This window comes from Melozone crissalis, unplaced genomic scaffold (assembly GCF_028551555.1).
Source record: "Melozone crissalis strain CALT ecotype California unplaced genomic scaffold, PUWL_Pcris_2 ptg000062l_1, whole genome shotgun sequence".
Lineage (NCBI taxonomy): Eukaryota > Metazoa > Chordata > Aves > Passeriformes > Passerellidae > Melozone > Melozone crissalis.
In genome coordinates this window covers 1,584,580-1,602,600 of record NW_026535840.1, presented here as the reverse complement: position 1 = coordinate 1,602,600, position 18,021 = coordinate 1,584,580, and the positions used below count along the sequence as shown (strand labels likewise).

Genomic DNA, 18,021 nt, shown 5'->3' with positions numbered 1-18,021 from the left:
ACCCCTGTTTCCAACATCTTACTTCTTAGCCTGATGAAAGGGGATGCAAATGCCCGTGGCAGTGCTCTGCACTTGCTGCAGGACCTTCCTCACCCGCTGCCCTTGTTTGCTTTCCCAGCTTCTCGAGGATCATGCACCAAACAGTCAAAGAGCTGGCGCCCAACTGCGACGTGACCTTCCTGCTGTCGGAGGACGGCAGCGGGAAAGGGGCAGCGCTCATCACAGCCGTGGGATGCAGGCTCCGTGAGGCTGAGCAGAACTGAACTCCACAGCCCTGGCCTCAATTCTGTCTTGTGTTTCTCATAAAGCAGCGACTGGCATAGTCAGAACTGGTAAAAAAACTCAGAACTCGCTGCTTTATCGGGGGAAAAAAATATTACAACTAATGACATAAAAAAAAAAAAATAGGATACAAGATAGAATGTGTGCTCTTAATAATATCTCCTGTTTCTGGACCCCAATCTGCATGTTTCTTACTCACCTTGTCAGTACCTTCCCCATCTGTAGGTCATGGAAAAAAAACCCAGTCTATAATTTCTGCAGTTGTCAAAAATCAGTTGTTGTCTGAGACGAAATTGCCCCCAAGTGATGTGCGTTGAGAGCTCCCGTTGCATCGTACCAAACGTGTTCTTTGCAGCATCCCTGTTAAGCACACTGCCAGCACGCTGACCACCAGACCTGGGTGTTGATGCTTTTAAGTGAAGGGGAAGCAACAGTTTCCTCCTGCATTATCTACCTGCTGTTGTTTCGTCTCAAGCGGTTGTGAAAACATTTTGGTGTGTCGGCACCGTGCACGCACGTAACTCTGTAGTGGGACTTGACACCGCGACTTACTCGCTTCCTTGATGCCTCCTGTCATGGTGAAAGTAAACACACTTGTCCCACAGACCTGGTTCCACTGGTATTCCCCATTGCTTCTGTGAGTAGTGTTGTGTTCCCGGGCGAAATCCGTCACGTTTCGGCGAGAAAGCCCTAAAAAGAGCGGTTGGTGACTGGGGTAATCCAAATCTCCAGACCTGCCAGTTCGATAGATCTGTGCTCCCTACGTGGCTGTGCTGTGTTCTTCTGTCAAAGGGTTCTTACAGAAAATAGTTCCTTTCTCTTCTTGTTAGTCTAGGTCGGGGCGCTGCAGCTGCCCTTCCACCAAACCTGCAGCTCAGCCGCGTCCCCCGGATGCGCCTGCTTCCGTCTCTCGCCTTAAATGGGTATTTGCTTCCACACAGAGCTTTAATCTGTAATGCTGTCCAGCAGCCACTCGGAACACAGACACCCAGCCAGAGTTAGTGCGCAGAAAGGAAGGGGAAGGTTGTGTTTTGATCTTGCCTTTGAGGACCCGGGTACGTAAACAACCCAAAAAGCCAAAATTGGGTGCAGCTTATTCCAAGGACGAAGGCAACAGCAGATCATTTACACGTGGTGTACCCTGTCCTCTGTCCAGTCAATGCCATTATTATATTTGCATTATTGTATTTCCATCACTTAAATTGAGAAGCAGTTAGGAAGGTACACCTTGAGTAACATTTGTAAGTCACGTCACTTTCTGCAAAGAGGGAGACCACACAGTTAAGTCCTTAATTCCCACTCTTCTACCAAAAATGAATCTGAGATGTCCGCATGGTTTTCCCTGCTGCCTTTTCCTGCAGAAAGTAGATGGAAATTTGCAGGCTGCTCTTCTCTGCTCTCGTTCCACTCCCTAAGATTTGGATTGCCCCTACCTATCGATAACATTTCAATATGCATTATGGTGCACTGTGAGTGAATGTTGTAAAGTAACCTGTAAGTCACAAACAGTCATTGCAGCTTTAAGTGTGTGTCTACCTGAAAAATTGCATGCCTAACTGGTTTTGCAAAGGTAGAGGGTCTTTTTACTTTGCACACTAGTAGCTCTGGTACTAGTGTTACGTGATACTTGTGAAAATATTAAACTTTTTTGATGTGCGTTAACTGGTGTTTAGTGGTTCTTTCTGGAAGAGGTGCTCTTGGCTGGTGGCTTAGTGCTTTGGGAAGAGCTATTGTGTAGGGAGAGCTGCAACCTAATCCCAGTGGTGCCTGTGTTTTGTGTGTGTGTTTTTATTCCCGGGCATTCGGGGTCAGATTCACACAGGTCCCCGTGCCTCGTGTTTCCTAGCGTAGTTCAGCAGAGGCACAGCGCTGACGGCGCCCAAATCTTAGGGGCCCCTGGGTGCCCCTGTCTTGTGCAGGGGGATATGTGCTGCAGGAAAGCCTTGGGGTGCTGCACTGAGGGCGGTGTGGTTCCACCAGGCTGTGAGCTCTCTGTGTGTGTAAGGTTAACGCCGGCTCAGCGCCGCTGTCAGGTGCTCTGCAGCCCTGGCTGGCACAGCCTGTGATGGAGCTGTGCTGGCTGAAAGCCCCTTTTGCGAACACTAAAGCTGTGCTTCTCCAATAACGCGCTTTATGTTACAGCCTGAATAGTCTCTGACAGCCTTGATGTGCAGCTATGACCCCCAACAGGAGACAGAAGAAGGTGAGAAAGGTTTTTGGGCGCAGGGGACACGTTGCATTTGGATTGCTTGGAGGTTTGCAGATCTTGTGCCTGCCGTCGGCAGTGCTGTAGGGGTGGTGTGAGCCGTGCCTGGGACCTGGCTCTGCAGCTCTTTGGCACCCGAGGGCCAGGCTCAGAGCAGGATAGAGGGTGAGGGAGAAGTGGAACTTAAACTTGGTCTCAGGGTGACTGTGGATTTTGAAGATGCTGGCATAGGTCGTTTTGTTTATTGGATCCAGCTCATAACAAATAGGGAGTGAGTTTGTGTTTCTAACTTTTCCTACCGTGCACCATAGTTGATGTGCTTGGTAAGACACGGCAGTTCTTTTCCAAAGGGAGACATGGCGGGATTTCCATTTCCAGACTACTTCTTACCCCTAGGAAACTGTTCCAAGTGAATCACAAGCTATAACTGTCTGAAGAAATGTCTCCAGTGTTATACAATCAATGACTGAGATGTCTTTCTTAAAGCTTTTAGGCTTGGTGAATAAAATCACAGTCCTCTTAACTGTTAAGCTGTAATTACTGCAATATGAACACAAAAATCTTATATTTCCTGGGGAAAAGACCATTTGCATACCACTGTTGTAATGTCATCTGCTCCTTACTCCTCTGGGGTTCTCTCAGAAGCCTTTTGAATGAGTTTTAAAACAAGCAGACCTTGTTTTGTTTTGTTTTCTTAAGAAAATAGCAGAAGGCAAAATAAAGTGTTTCTGAACTTCTGAACCCCGTTCTGTGCTTTTTGTTCATTCCTTTGCCATAAAAATGAGATTCTTCAAGTGTTTTTCTTTACTGACTGCAGGGACTGCTTTGCTCCTCAGTGCACAAGTGAACATGCAGGGGAAGGAATTATTGCTGACCTGGATGTCTTTACTGCTGTGTGGTATTTAACCCTGTCTATATCTATTAATGGAGAATTGCATGGATTTACCATGGGGCATGCTTCATGTATCACAGGAATAATGTGGCCTGCTGTGTGACAAGGGCTTTCAAGTTTGGCTTTCACAGAGCAAAGGAGAATATTTCAAGTAACTGGATCTCGTCAGCATCACAGGAGCTCTTTAATTGATAAGGTATGGCTCTGTGATATTATTTACAAACCTGTCAGGAGAGGTGAAGGTGCTAACTTACACCATTATTAAATGCTGCATTACTTTTACATAATGTTTACATTTCAGCTTCTCCTGGTTTGTGTGCCTGCGCATAATGCCTCAGGCTGGGAAGATGACATATTCCAGCTTTTGTTTTCATACCTGGGAAGAGCAGTGAGGATAAATATGGGGTAAGTCTGGAAAGGGAAGGTGAAGGGACTGTCTGGGAAAAGACAGAGATGGAGCACTGCTGTTAGGGCTAAAAGGATGTGAAGAAGGTGGATTCTGAGTGGATCCATGAGCCCTGACCAAGCCAGTGGCCATCCCTGGCTACTGACTCTTCTGAGGGTGCCTCACTCTTCAAATTAGGCACCACAATTAATGTGAAGGAGAAATCACTTGAGCATGGTTTAATAGGAAACCAACATCATATTTTGGGACAAGGTTATAGAAATCTAATGACAACATCTTAATGAACTGTTTCTGCTGGTGAAACTGCCGGCATGCAAATCCCAGAATGCAGAGAACGTTGAGGGCAGGCTGGATTTTTCAGTCTGGATGTGTTGGTGTTTGCCTCTGTTGTAAACAGGCTTTGGTGCACAGTGCCTTGGGGTGCTGAGCCCTGGCACTTGGCTGCCCACACAGCCCTGGGTCCATCCCAGCTGGGCCACATGAGCCCCAGCCTTTCTGCTCCATCAACCCTTTCCTGACTTCAGGTGTCCTGGTGGAACAGAAATCAGGAGATCACAGTGTAGAAGAATTTATATTCTCCTGATTGGCACTGCCTCAGATCTGCTTTGCTGAGTTTCTGGCCTCCTGGGCCCGATGTCTGTTCTGTATTGCAGTTGTTGATGTAAGGGAGGGCTAAACTTGTATCTGCAGCTTGGACCTACATGGATAGAAGTGTTATCAATGTGCTGCCTTCAATGCTGATGGCATCTAAAGAAGTCCTGTAGGAAATAGCTGCTCCAGAGAAAAAGAGCTTCTTCAGATCTGCTGCCTTGCTTGGTGTATGGGACGGAGCCAGAACTAGGAGCAGGAAATCAGAGTGTTAACTGGGTGAGGGTAAAGGATGTCTTCTCTTTCTCATTCAGCTGAGTTTCTGTGTTGAAACTCGTTCTTGACTTCCTGAGGGTTGTCTGGTAGAGAGATGGGGACATGAGTTTAAGTTTGTCTTTCTCAGTTGCTTTTATGCAGGGACACCAGCGGAAGGCCAGCTTGAATCCAGAGCGAAACCTGGCAGAGGGAGAAAAGCAATTAAATGGTGAAATGATCTTTCTAATTGTGCAGAGAGTGAACAAACTCATGGCTTGGTTCTACCTGTGAATGGCTATGAAATAAATATTTACACTGAAATCAAAGGAATGAGGTGAAAAGCTAAAAGCATGAGAGCACGGAGGGAGGTGCACTGGGAGTTTCTGATCAGATTTCCCTGGATTTTAAGTTAACATACATGATCAGTGAAATGGCTGGGAGTTTGTGCTCAGTAGATGGTGCTGGCCATGCTGGTAACTGCATTTGTGAGACACAGATTTCCCTGTATTTTAAGTTAACATACATGATCAGTGAAATGGCAGGAGTTTGATGTGAGACACAGATTTCCCTGTATTTTAAGTTAACATACATGATCAGTGAAATGGCAGGAGTTTGATGTGAGACACAGATTTCCCTGGATTTTAAGTTAACATACATGATCAGTGAAATGGCAGGAGTTTGATGTGAGACACAGATTTCTCTGTATTTTAAGTTAACATACATGATCAGTGAAATGGGAGGGAGTTTGATGTGAGACAGATTTCCCTGGATTTTAAGTTAACATACATGATCAGTGAAATGGCAGGAGTTTGATGTGAGACACAGATTTCCCTGGATTTTAAGTTAACATACATGATCAATGAAATGGCAGGAGTTTGATGTGCTCAGTAGATGGTGCTGGCTGTGCTGGTAACTGCATTTGTGAGACACAGATTTCCCTGGATTTTAAGTTAACATACATGATCAGTGAAATGGCAGGAGTTTGATGTGAGACACAGATTTCTCTGTATTTTAAGTTAACATACATGATCAGTGTTAATGGGAGGGAGTTTGATGTGCTCAGTAGATGGTGCTGGCTGTGCTGGTAACTGCATTTGTGAGACAGAACAGCCGAGGAAAATACATGTGTTTGCCCACTGGGAGCTTTTAAAAAAACACAATTAATAATTAATAAATTAAGAGGAAGCTGTCTGCTTTCTGAGAGAGGAGGAGGAGGACATGTTTGTGTGCTCCATGCTAAATGCATTTTGCGTGAATGGGCTGCAGCACTCTCCTTTAGGCAGCTCACAGGAGCGAGCCTTGCAGCATCACTGGAGTAAACACTGCCTGCTGCAGCCCCAGTGGCACTGCACTGATAACCATTTATTGCCTTTGAAGCTCTCAGCGAGCCTGGAGAGGGCTGGGGGCATTATGGATGTGGGATTTAGCACGGACATCAGCCAGATCAGCTCCCTGCTCTCTGCAGCACAGAGCAAGAGGGACATCTCTTGGCACGCTGGGGATGTGCTCCCCCAGCTGCTCCCTCGTGTGACACCTCCCCATGGCACTTCCATAGGGTTTACTACTCCAGAGAGTTATGCATTTAGCATTTTCAGGCTGAGATTTCAGTTTTCCCTGCTCACCTCTGGTTCAGGCAGCAGTAGATGATGGGGTTGTACATTGTGGAGCTCATGGCAAGGAGGAAGACTGCCAGATACACCTGCTGGATGTACTTCTGCTGGTAGATGTCCTCCTTGAAGCTGCCCAGGATGAAGTAGATGTGATAGGGCAGCCAGCAGACAGCAAAAATGATCACCACTACCACCATGGTCTTCACAAACTAGGGAAAACAAAGCCGGGGGGTTATTCCTTGGGGCTCTGGGTGATTTGGGCCTGCGGGAGGCTGGAATGTAGGCCCAAAGTGCAGAGCATGGAATGTAGGCCTGGACTGCTGTGGGAAGGGAAAGAAGCAAGCCCTGGTGATGCAAACTGGGAGCAGGGAGGGAGGGAGGGAGTGCCCTGGCCATGGAGACTGGAGCGGGGAGGGAGGGAGTGCCCCGGTGACGGGAACAGGGCAGGGAGTTAAACCAAACCCTTCCCAGGGCACAGCAACTGCTTGAGGCTGTACCCGGGGGGGTGCAGGGAAAGGAGATCGCTGCTCTTACACTGAGACTGCTCCCCTCTGCCCAGAGTTTCACCCTGGTTTATCCTGTGTGGATTCTCTTCACTCTCTGCTGGCAGCCAGCCTGCTGCTGCGAGCCTTTCTTCCTTGCAGGCTGCCTGGTGCACTTTTTTAAAACTTGCAGGCATTTTGGGTCCCTTTACCCTGGACCCAAAATATTGAGTCAACCTTTCAAGCCCAATCCCACAAGATTTTGTATGGAACACAAGTTTAGATCTGGAGGCAGCAGGGCTGGTGTGCTAGGAGTAATGATACTTGAGTTTCACTTCTGACCTTTTTTTTGGCATTGACTTGGTGCTCGTAGTGGACTCTGTTCAGGTGGCTGCCTGGAGCTGTGCTGCTCCACAGAGTGACTCCTATAATGCTGTATGCCACAAACATCACCATCAGAGGCAGTAAATAAATCAGCACAATCACAGCAATGTGGTACCTGAAAGAGAAGAACAAGCAGGTTTCACAGTCAGTGTGGCTCCTGGAGAGTTCTTTCAGAAATTGTGTTTTGGATATCTGTGCTGGCTCCCATTAGTGAAACCACAAAGAGGAAACTTTGCCTATAATTATTGTTACAGGGATCTCTGTAAGCAGCACAATCTCGTCTCTCTGGTGGTGTGATAGTGGTCCTTGGGCTGGATTTCCTGCTCCTTTAAGGCAGAGTAACATCATTTATCTTTTGGCAGAGGGTTGCACTCCAGAGCCCCCTGCACTGAGCTTTGCTATCCCCCTGCAGCCAGGACAGAGAGAGATGGTGGTAAAAGCACAACCCTTAAATCACAGGTAAGGGGAAGGAATAGTCCAGAAACTACAGATTAACTCCATGAATGCAGCAGTGGGAAAAACGGCAGATCTGGGACTGTGGAAGGTACCTGGCTGCTAACAGGGTGCACAAAATGCAGATAGTGAGGGAGGGTATAGTAGGAGTCCTAGTAAAATATCTGTATTGTATTTGAATATCTGTATTGTATTTGAATATCTGTATATTGGCCTTGCCCTGATAAGCCCCGGTTGTTTTTGATGGGCTGCAGCTGTGATGTCCTTAATTGGGCTGCAGCTGTAGCTAATGAAGATAACTGGGGTAAAAGGAGGTGGGCTTGGCCAGTCAAGGTGAGCCTGGAAGGAGCCCTGACTAAGAAGCAGCAACAAGCAGAAGTCTGTGCTGTGAAAAACTGCCCCCAAGAAATATCACCGAGAAGGCTTGGGACTCTAGAAATATGAAATACAAGATAACAACAGGAGGGGTGTTGCCTGTGTTTGTGTATCTGGCTGTTTGTATTTGTGTGAGCACACACAGTTAATGTGCCACCACCATAATTCCTTTATCAAATGAATTATATATATATATATATTATATATACCACCAGCAGGGCACTCAGGCTCTGCTCCAGCTGAAGGCACTGACATCCCCTCAGCTGCATTTTAACCTCAGCCCTTTCCAGCTTTCTGTGCCACTCCACAGACTCCTGCAGGCTCCCTCCTCTGGGGGCTGATGAGTTTGAGCAAGCACCATTTATGGGAAGGGAACAACCTGCCCAGTCCCTTGCAGCACTGCCAAATGAACATAAACACAGGGAAAAGCAGGATTGGGCAGCAGGGCTCTGGCACACACTGCTGGGGGGGTGCAAATGCTCTTTGTGAGTCTGACCAGGCTCAAGTTAACCTGTCGCTAGGAAATAAAAAACCCTCTGTGGTTAAGGTTCTTTACTCTGGTTAATCTTCTATATCCTTTATATCCAGCATTTTTCAGGCACTGGCAGTCAGTAGTGCATTTGTTTGTGGTTTAAAAAATTATTATTATTATTATTATTATTATTATTATTATTATTATTATTATTGTTGTTGTTTTTACTTCTTTCTGTCATAATCACGCACATCTTTCCTGCAGAAGAGGATTTTCCTATGTTCTGAAGTCTGGAAATCTTGAAAGGTGGGTTTATTCAACTGCAAAGGATTCAGAGGACACACAGTCAGCACAGGAACCCAGCTCTCAATTTTTTTTTTCACATTAGTGTGAAAATCAGTTAATTTGGTAAAAGCTGAGTTGAGGAGGCACCCAGCTGTTTTGTTTGATAAATTTCTCAAAGGTGCATGGTGTGCTCTGAGTGATGAGTAATCCCAGCAGATCCCCTGAATGCAGGGTATGGACCGTTTCATCTGTTTGAACAATCTTGCTTTCAGGCAGGAGGAAATAATCTCAGGAACCCTCAGGAGTGCAGATGTGTGCCCAGATAAATATACCTATAAAACCTTGGGATGTTTGAACCATGCTGTTCTCAGGTTTTACTTTCCTTTTACCCCACAAAGAGCAGAATAATTTTTAAGTAATTACCTGGCTTCTCAGCATTAAAGATACCCAGTTTCCTCCTGCCTGACAGAGGAAGGAAATCCAGAACCTTTGAAACCAAGATTTACTGATTGTTCAGAGACTTTTTGCGCAGGATTCTCTTAAATTCCCCAAGCCCTGTATTGTCGCAGACATATTTTCATGAAAAATAATTCCCTTTTTCCTCCTGAGAAGCTGAGAGGCCTCAGGAACAAAATGCAAACAATGGTTATCTGCTGCTGTGGAATGCAACAGGTGCATCTGGGATTGGTCTCATGTGGTTGTTTCTAATTAATGGCCAATCACAGTCAGCTGGCTTGGGCTCTCTGTCTGAGACACAAACCCTTGTTATCATTCTTTGCTATTCTATTCTTAGCCAGCCTTCTGATGAAACCTTTTCTTCTATTCTTTTAGTATAGTTTTAATGTAGTATATATCATAAAATAGTAAATCAAGCCTTCTGAAACATGGAGTCAGATCCTCGTCTCTTCCCTCATCCTGGGACCCCTGTGAACACCATCACACTGTGTGTAGGGTTTCTGGACATTATAACCAGTTCTCAAAGCAGGGGAGGGTGGCAGGTTCAGCATTACCCATAGCCACCATCACCTGGCAGCTTTTTGCACACTGAATTTAGATGGGCTGCCCCAGCCCCACGTTGTGCTGCTCTCTCCCAGCACTCCCCACAGCAGCAGCTTGGAGCTGAAATGATTTTCCTGCTCCACTCTAGGCTGAATTGGGAGTTTGATGGTGCCTCTTACGCCAGCTGGTGCTTGGATCCCACATCATCAGGCCAGACCACGATGCACTTCATGGTGCCATTGTCCATGGTGATCTCAGCATAGAAGCACTGGGGGAAGGCCAGCCCGAATGCCACCAGCCAGATGATGCCAATGATGACCCTGGTGCTCCCAGCAGACAGCCTGGGCTTGAAGGGGTGGATGATGGCCACGTACCTGCAACAAACAGGTGCGGTGCTTTTATTATGTATAGTGAGATTGGCAATCTGCACAACAAACCCAGCAAGAGTAAAAACTCACCAGGAGTCAGTGGGCTTTGTTAACATTTTGACAGGCTGTAAATAACAAGGAGCTAAATCCCTTCTGGAGAGAATGACTGCAAGTCTTAGGGCAGGATTTATGAAACCCACGTGGATGGATGCTGCTGGTGTGAGGAGGAAGCAGCCCTTTATGTCTTCTGCAGACAGGCTTTGCAAGCATTCCCCTTAGGGAATTTTTCATAGATTCCCAGAATGGTTTGGGGTTGCAAGGCACTTTAAAGATTATTAAAATCCCCAGCCATGGGCAGGACACCTTTCACTGTCCTAGGTTGCTCCACACCCTGTCCAACCTGGCCTTGAATACTTCCATGGATGAGGCAGCCCCAGCTCCTCTGGGCACTCTGTTCCAGGCCTCACCTCCCTCACAGGGGAAGGATTTCTTCCCAATATCCCATCTAACCCTTCACTCCATCAGTGTGAAGCCATTCCCCCCTTCCTGTCACTCCAGGCCCTTGTAAAAAGCATTCTCGCTCTTTCATTTAAATTATTTTTGCAAGCGCCTTACCAAAAAAAGCCCAGCCAAAGATGCTTTTTCCTCCTAACTATGTCCATCTCTGATGCTTCATATTAGCACAAGAGCAGACTGGGCTCTTGATTATCCTTTTTTTCCCCACTGATTTTGGGCTGTAGAAAATCCTCTGTGGCTGCCTGAGCACTTGTGCTTGCAGAGGAGGGAAGGGCTGCCCCTTTCACCCACACCTGCTCAGAGCCCTCAGGCACATCTGACTATTGGATTACTCAGCAGCTCTCTGGTTTTGAGTTTCCTGTGTGGAAATGCACGGTGTTGTAAGGAGTACACAATCAATTATGCATTTCTTGTCGCGCTGTCCCCATTCTTTGTCGTGGTTGCAGCAAAGGCGAAGTAGAGTGGAAAATGCCAAAATGCCCATTGCCTCCTGGTTTCCATAGGAAAAATCTGACAAGCTGAGCTGTTTCTTGGCCAGGCTGTTGGTAGGGAGCTCTGCCCAGTGAGCAGTCCAGGGCTTTATTTAGCTATAAAATTCTCATGTCACCTCACTTTTCTTCAGCTTGCCATAGGCAGTGTCACACAGGGCTCCAGCCTGCTCAGGGAGGAATCCACTGGTGGGTATTCTCCAGAGCAGGCAAAACAAGCTGGATTTTGGACCCTCTGGTGCACTTTCCAAGCAGGCCATAGGAGACTTTGCTGAGCAGAGCGTGAAAGTGGAGCTGATCAATAAAGCTGCATTTCTGCCTCGAGCACTGAGTGGGAGCAGCTGCTCTGGGAATGGGGAAATGGAGTGATCCTAAACCCAGCAGTGAGAAATATCACCAGGGGCTTTTCCATGCCTGACAAAAGTGACTTGGAGCTGTCACTCCTCAGCCTCTTCTTTAAAATAAACCACTTCAGAAGGTGTTGTTTTTGTAGAAGTTAAACACTGCGGCTGGAGTGGACACAAGTCCTCTTAACAATAAATGGAAGCGTCGAGTTTCCAGGATCTATTTTAAGGCCAACCAAAGAATAGCTAAATATGGTTTGCAGAGAGGTGCCAAGTTCTCTTTCTGATCTGTGCCACGTGACCAAAGGGATTTTGGCTATATAGGTGCTTTCACCAAAAACCCCTAAGGAACCAAGTGTAAGATGTGACAACAGGCTGAAACAGCTTTTTAAAAATATTCTTTGTCAGAAAACATGTATAAAATAGCAACAACCCTTGATTTACAGCCAGGAGCAGCAAAAGAGTAATTAAAACTGAGCTGCTATTTGTTCTAAATAGGGATTTGCAGTCAGACACAGTCAGACTCCAGAAATTAAAGCTTAAGTAAAAGTGACTCGGCAGTTGGGAGTGAATTTTATGAAAATAGCCAATTGCCCCAGAAGTCAAACAGAATCACTGTAATTGCTTCCTTCCCTCTCAGAATAAGTCATTCTAATGAACCAGGGGAGCAGACTCTGCCATTTCTAATCTAATTCCCATTATTTCTGCTGGTTTGCTGGACTCACAGCAGGATTAGGGCTGCTGATAGTTTCAGCAGCCTGCAGCATATTCTCCTTTTTCCAGATATATCAATCTCACGGTTTAAAACAACCCAACAAAGCCACAGAAGAGTTTTCAGGATGATTGGGAAGCAATTTATGATCAATAATGTGGGAAAAACAAGAATACCAGCCCACTTCCACTCGTTAGAGATTGGGGTGTGATTCAGACCAGGGATAAAAACCAGAGGATCATGCCACAATTAGCATCAAACCCCACAGCCTGGCACTGCTTCCACTTTGCTGATAAGGCACCTGACAGAGTGGGGGCCAAACTATTGCAATGGTATTTTTCCATCACTTACAGGGGATCTTTTGGGACCTCACCTTCTCCACTCGCCTCTTACCTCTCTGCAGCCACGGCTGTCATGGAGTAAATGCTCACAAACACTGCAGTGATGGGGAACCAGTTCTGAAACCTGCAGAACTCCTCACCAAAGTACCACACGTTGTGGCTGGCATAGATAAAGTTGAAGATGGTGTTGAAGGCGGACATCAGCAGGTCCGAGAGGGCCAAGTTGACGATGAAGTAATTGGTGGCCGTCCTCATCCTCCTGTGAGCCAGGATAATCCAGATGATGGTGGCGTTGCCCAGGATGGATGTGACGACGATGAAGGAGTAGGTGATGGCCCACAGAGCAATCCTCCAGCCTGGCTGGCTGAACTGGGTTGCTGCTGTCCAGTTGCTGCCATCCTCCAGGGAGCCGGCCTGCGAAACGTCGCTGGCGTTAAAAACAGAAAACGCGCCCATGGCTTTCACTTCTTGTGAGTGGGAAAGAAAATCTTCTGGCACCTGCTCATTTCCTTGCCGTGGATGCTGCTGTATGAATTTCCATGCATTTAAGCAAGTGCTGTTAAAAGGACACAGGGATGAGCTGTCTCGTGTCCTCTCCTCCTGTGTTCCGAGTGATGCAGTGCAGTTCCAGGAGGAGATGAACCATGCCAAGGGCCTCCTCCTTCTTCCCTGGCATTTTAGCCTATGCTTGAAGAGCAAAAAAACTGAAGAACAACTCTCTTCTTCAAGTTTCTTTTTTTCTCCAAAAAAGGAAGAAAAAAAAAAGGGAAAGGAAGATGTATTCCAGGAGAGCAGCAAGCGATGTCTTCCTTTAGATTGCTTTTAGGGACAAGGAAACATAAATGGAATCCAAAACCAACTTCAATCCAAGTAGAAACTCTTGTCAGGGCAGCAGTTTTAGGTGTCTGAATCCCCTGCAGTGGGACTGAGGAGCTTTGCTGTTCTTTCCCTGTGCAACTATTCAGCACGAGGCAGGAGGTGCGCTGGGATAAAATCTCAACAGGTTTTAAGGGGACTTTGAAAGGAGGTGGAGTCTCTTGCAGGGGAAAGCTAAACAACCAATTTGACATCAAATTAAATGCAGCAAAGTGGTATGTGAAGCTTCCCCCCTTGCTGCACTCAGTTTCCAATAACCTCTGCAATGGCCAGGCTGCTCTGTCAGGATTTTACAGGCTTACATGCAGGGGTAGTTAATGCTCCAGTTTCACCAGTCCTGAAATCCTCGAGTTTCCAGGACCCTGCCTGAATTCCTGTGAGCTCTCACAGCAAGAGAGAAACTGTATTAGATGCAATTCAGCAAGATCCTTCCTTTTGGATGCCTGCATCTCCTTCCCCAGTGTGAAAAATGCATGTATTTTATGATTGGCTTTTCGCAAATATTAATATGAATATTATATGTGTTGTGTTAGAAAGTAATGCTGTATTAATTTTCTTAAGTACTGTGTTAAATATAGTTTTAGGTTATAAAAATTGTTAAAATAGAAACTGTGCTATGTAAGATGCTTTGTTTAACAGAAAGGGCTTGCAGTGAGATAGCAGCCACAGGACACCTGAATCTTTCAGAGAAAGGGAATTTATTGCCTTCTTATCGGAAGAAACAAACTTCTTCCCACCTTGAAGGCTCTATTAGGATTAGAGGGAAGAAGTTGATGAAGACCAGACAGAATCCTGTGTTTGAATGGAATTTATGCACCATGGATGAGGTGTATGAATATGCAACAGGCTGTTGCTTTTAAGGGTTAATCCTCTGTTAACGTGGGGCCTTTTTCAGGCTCGTGCTGACCAGAAAAAGGTACCTGGCTTGTTTGTAACTCTTTGTTTTTATTGTCTCATATTGTCCTAATTCAATTTGTCCAAATTGTTATTACTCTAATTGCGTTACTATTCTTTTCAACCATTTTATTACTGTTAAACTTTTAAAAATTTTGAAAACAAGCAACTGGCGTTTTTCACACCCAGTGTGTGCTGTGGGAACCTGGTGACCCCGCGCAGGCAGAAATTTTGGGTAGGAAAGAGGAACCCCGGGCTCTGCTGTGAGCGCAGCATTCCTGCTTGCTGTCAGCTTAAAGCAAACCAGAAGTGACACTCGGGGCTGAGGTTTCCAAGAGCACTTGGCACTGCCCCACGTCTGGGATCTGAAGGGGTTGCAGGTATGAAGAGCTGCCTGCAGTGCTGGGGTGGCAGTGGTTTTCCAGCTCCTGCAGGCTCTCCTGCCAGTGTTTATCAGCTGATAAACACTGCTCTCTCAGGGCAGTGTTTATCAGCTCAGGATCCTTTGCATCCTCAGCCCAGAATCTTTCCTTGCTTCATTGATTTCTGGAGGCAGCCTTGAGTTAACCCATCACCTAACCAACTCTTTCAAGCATGTTTTCTCTGTTGCAATACTCTGCTTTTTGTGAAAAATGAGTATTTTCTGGTTGGCTTTTCACAAATATTCAAATGAATGTTATACGTGTTATGTTAGAAAGTGATGCTGTATTCATTCTCTTAAGTAGTGTGTTAAATGCAGTTTTAGGTTATAACATAATTGTTAAAATAGAAACTGTGCTAGGTAAGATACTTTTTTTAAAGAAAGGACTTGCACCAACATAGCAGCCACAGGACACCCAAATCTTTCAGAGAAACAGAATTTATTGCTCCATTATCGAGTTCTTCCCGCCTCCTCAGCCCTGAAGGTTCAGTCAGGATTCAGAGGAAGAAGTTGACACTGCCCAGACAGAATCCTGGGTTTGAATGGAATTTATGCATCATGTATGAGGTGTATGAATGTGCAACAGGCTGTTGCTTTTAAGGGTTAATCCTCTGTTAACGTGGGGCCTTTTTCAGGCTTATTTTGCCCAGAAAAGGCACCTGAACTGTCTGTAACTCTTTGTTTTTATTATCTCATATTGTCCTAATCCGAGTTGTCCAAATTATTATTATTCTAATTATATCACTATTTTTATAACCATTTTATTACTACTAAACTTTTAAAGTTTTAAAAACAAGTGATTGGCGTTTTCCACACTTTTCAAGAAATCAATACCTGTAGTCCTGCATGTCATGTCTGTTCCTCTTCCCTGCAGGTAATCCCTCTCACTTCCCTGCTCAGAAACTGAAAATGCACACTTGCACACATCTTCCAGAGTGCAGTGCAAAGCTCTTCCAGGTGCTTCTTCCAAGTCTTGCACCTCATTAAGCAGCTCAGGGACCTTCCACTTTCTGTACGCAGTTCAGGAGGGCTGTTCATGGCTTGCAATACAATTCGACAGCTAATAGTGTTCTTTTAAATTTTTTATTAATAGGCTGTCTGAAATCTCTGCAAAACTTGAAGAACAGGAGCAAAAACCTCCCTACATTTCACGGGGAGTGCACCAAAGTGGTTTATCAGTTATAGAAAGCAGAAGGGAAGCAAGTGCTCATAAAAAGGGCTGCACTCTCTGACCCTTCAGTGGGGAGGCTGTAACCTCTCTTGGCTGGCTTTGATGGCATTCAAGGTGCTCAGGTTTCTTAGGAACCTTCTTGTGACCCATCCGCCCTGGTTCCTGATCAGTTGCTCAGGTGATAATCGAGGAGCAGCCACCCTTTGGCCAACATTTCATCGTACGAGCCAGGAGGGATTTGCATCCACACCCACTCCTTTTATTCCTGTGCTGGTTGAGCATTGACAAGGTTATCATCCTGGAGCCTGGCCAGCCTTTAGTGTGTGCTGTCAGCCTTTGGGCTTGGAAACTGCAGCAATTTTTGGCACAGGCTGGCTCCAGATTCCTCAGGGAAGCCACATTTGGGTAAAACCTGCCTCAGCAGTGGTTTTGGGGTTACACCTGAGAAAGGGGATTACCTGAGAGCAGGGGGTTTGGGTTTGGCTGGTTTCACTGCTGTTTTTATTGTGGGCAGGATTATGGTTACAGTGCTGAGTCACCAGCCCCGGGTCTGAGCAAAGGGTGAGAGGTGCAAACAAAGCATGTGGGTCTGCAAGGTCAGGAAGGGAGATTGAGGGGGGTTTTGTGCTTTGGAAACATAATTCAAGGTAATAATACAGGCAGTGCAGGCTTTAATTGTGTTGCAAGTTGGGCTCTGCTGCTGGAGGAAGAACCTTTGTCCAGGAGGACCAGGAGCATCCACCTGGGCTGGGGCAAAGTGCAGCTCCCTCAGCCTGAGCTGGGCTGGGAGGAAGCAGCAAAATTGCCTCTGGAAGCACTGAAAAGCTTTGGGGCTTTCTGACACGGTTTGGTGCAGGGTTCGCTGCTTTCCGCAGAGCTCCCAAAGCCCTGGGGCGAATGGTCTGCAGGCCATGGCTCTTGGTGTCCTCAGGACAGCCCCTGGCCATGAGTGAGGAAACGTGGAAGTTACTGGTTCTTAATATTGTGAAAAATGCCCATCACTAGTTTTTTAAAGTTTTAAAAGTTTAATGATAATAAAATGGTTATAAAAATAGTGATATAATTAGAGTGATAAAAATTTCAACAATTGGGATGAGAACAATATGAGACAATAAAAACAAAGAGTTACAGACAGTCCAGGTGCAAAATAAGCCTGAAAAATGCCCCACGTTAACAGAGGATTAACCCTTAAAAGCAACAGCCTTTTGCATATTCATACACCTCATCCATGATGCATAAATTCCATCCAAACCCAGGATTCTGTCTGGGCAGTGTCAGCTTCTTCCTCTGGATCCTGACTGAGTCTTCAGGGCTGAGCAGGGTGGGAAGAACTCGATAATGGAGCAATAAATTCTGTTTCTCTGAAAGATTTGGGTGTCCTGTGGCTGCTATGTTGGTGCAAGTCCTCTCTTTTAAAAAAAGGTATCTTACCTAGCATGGTTTCTATTTTAACATTTTGTTATAACCTACAACTATATTTAACACACTACTTAAGAAAATGAATACAGCATAACTCTCTAACATAACACATATAATATTCATTTAAATATTTGCGAAAAGCCAGTCATAAAATACACATTTTTCACAATATGAACAAAACCACTGCTAGCTGTGTTGTTGGATGGTCCCAGGAGCAGATGCTGTAATGAACAATCTGCCAGGCTCTTTGCTGGAAACTGTAGCCCTGTGCTGCACTGGGCTCAGGGGCAGAGAACCCAATCCTGATGGACCCTTAGGAAAAATCTTTAACCACCATTTGCTGCCTAACTATAACTGTGTCCAGGAATCTTGCCATTTGTATAGACCAAGTCTGGGATTCAGGAAAAGAAAGTGATTGCCCAGTTCTGGTCGTGCAGGTTCAAAACAGGAAGCTGTTTTGATACACTGACTCAGTTCTGAGGGAAAACAACAGGAAAAGAGACACTCCTTTACTCAGCTTCCCCGTCCAGCAGGATGTGCCCTGAAATTTTATGCGCAGGAATCAGCACAAGGGACAAGGGAAGGTGTTAAAAAATCAAACCAGAGCAATTAATTTAATTAAACAGTCAAACAAGGAAGATGCCTAAGTGACAAGAGCATCCTTGGATATGAATGACACCCCTGAGACATGGGGACCATGTGACAGACACTAATTCCCAGCAGCTCCATGGGATGGGATTCCCAGCTGCATGCCATTGCTGAGCATCAGGGGTGTTTGAACA

General features: G+C 45.8%; 2 protein-coding genes across 2 annotated transcripts in view; one reads left to right on the top strand and one right to left on the bottom strand.

The window, feature by feature from the left end:
• The window catches only part of LOC128944958 (hexokinase-1), a 37,863-nt gene extending 35,919 nt beyond the window's left edge, over nt 1-1,944 (top strand). Inside the window, exon 18 of the mRNA XM_054288463.1 lies at nt 119-1,944. Within this exon, the coding sequence (XP_054144438.1) occupies nt 119-263 (145 nt within the window). The 3' untranslated portion in view covers nt 264-1,944. The remainder of the gene's footprint in view (nt 1-118) is intronic.
• A 2,104-nt stretch (nt 1,945-4,048) lies between these two features.
• TACR2 (tachykinin receptor 2) lies at nt 4,049-13,146 on the bottom strand. The gene is made up of 5 exons (XM_054288422.1): nt 12,511-13,146; nt 9,869-10,063; nt 7,064-7,220; nt 6,252-6,448; nt 4,049-4,830 (listed from the first exon to the last, which is right to left on the bottom strand). Exons 1-5 carry the CDS (start codon nt 12,912-12,914, stop codon nt 4,638-4,640), a joined length of 1,146 nt encoding a protein of 381 aa, XP_054144397.1. The 5' UTR covers nt 12,915-13,146; the 3' UTR covers nt 4,049-4,637.
• Between the last annotated feature and the right edge of the window lie 4,875 nt (nt 13,147-18,021).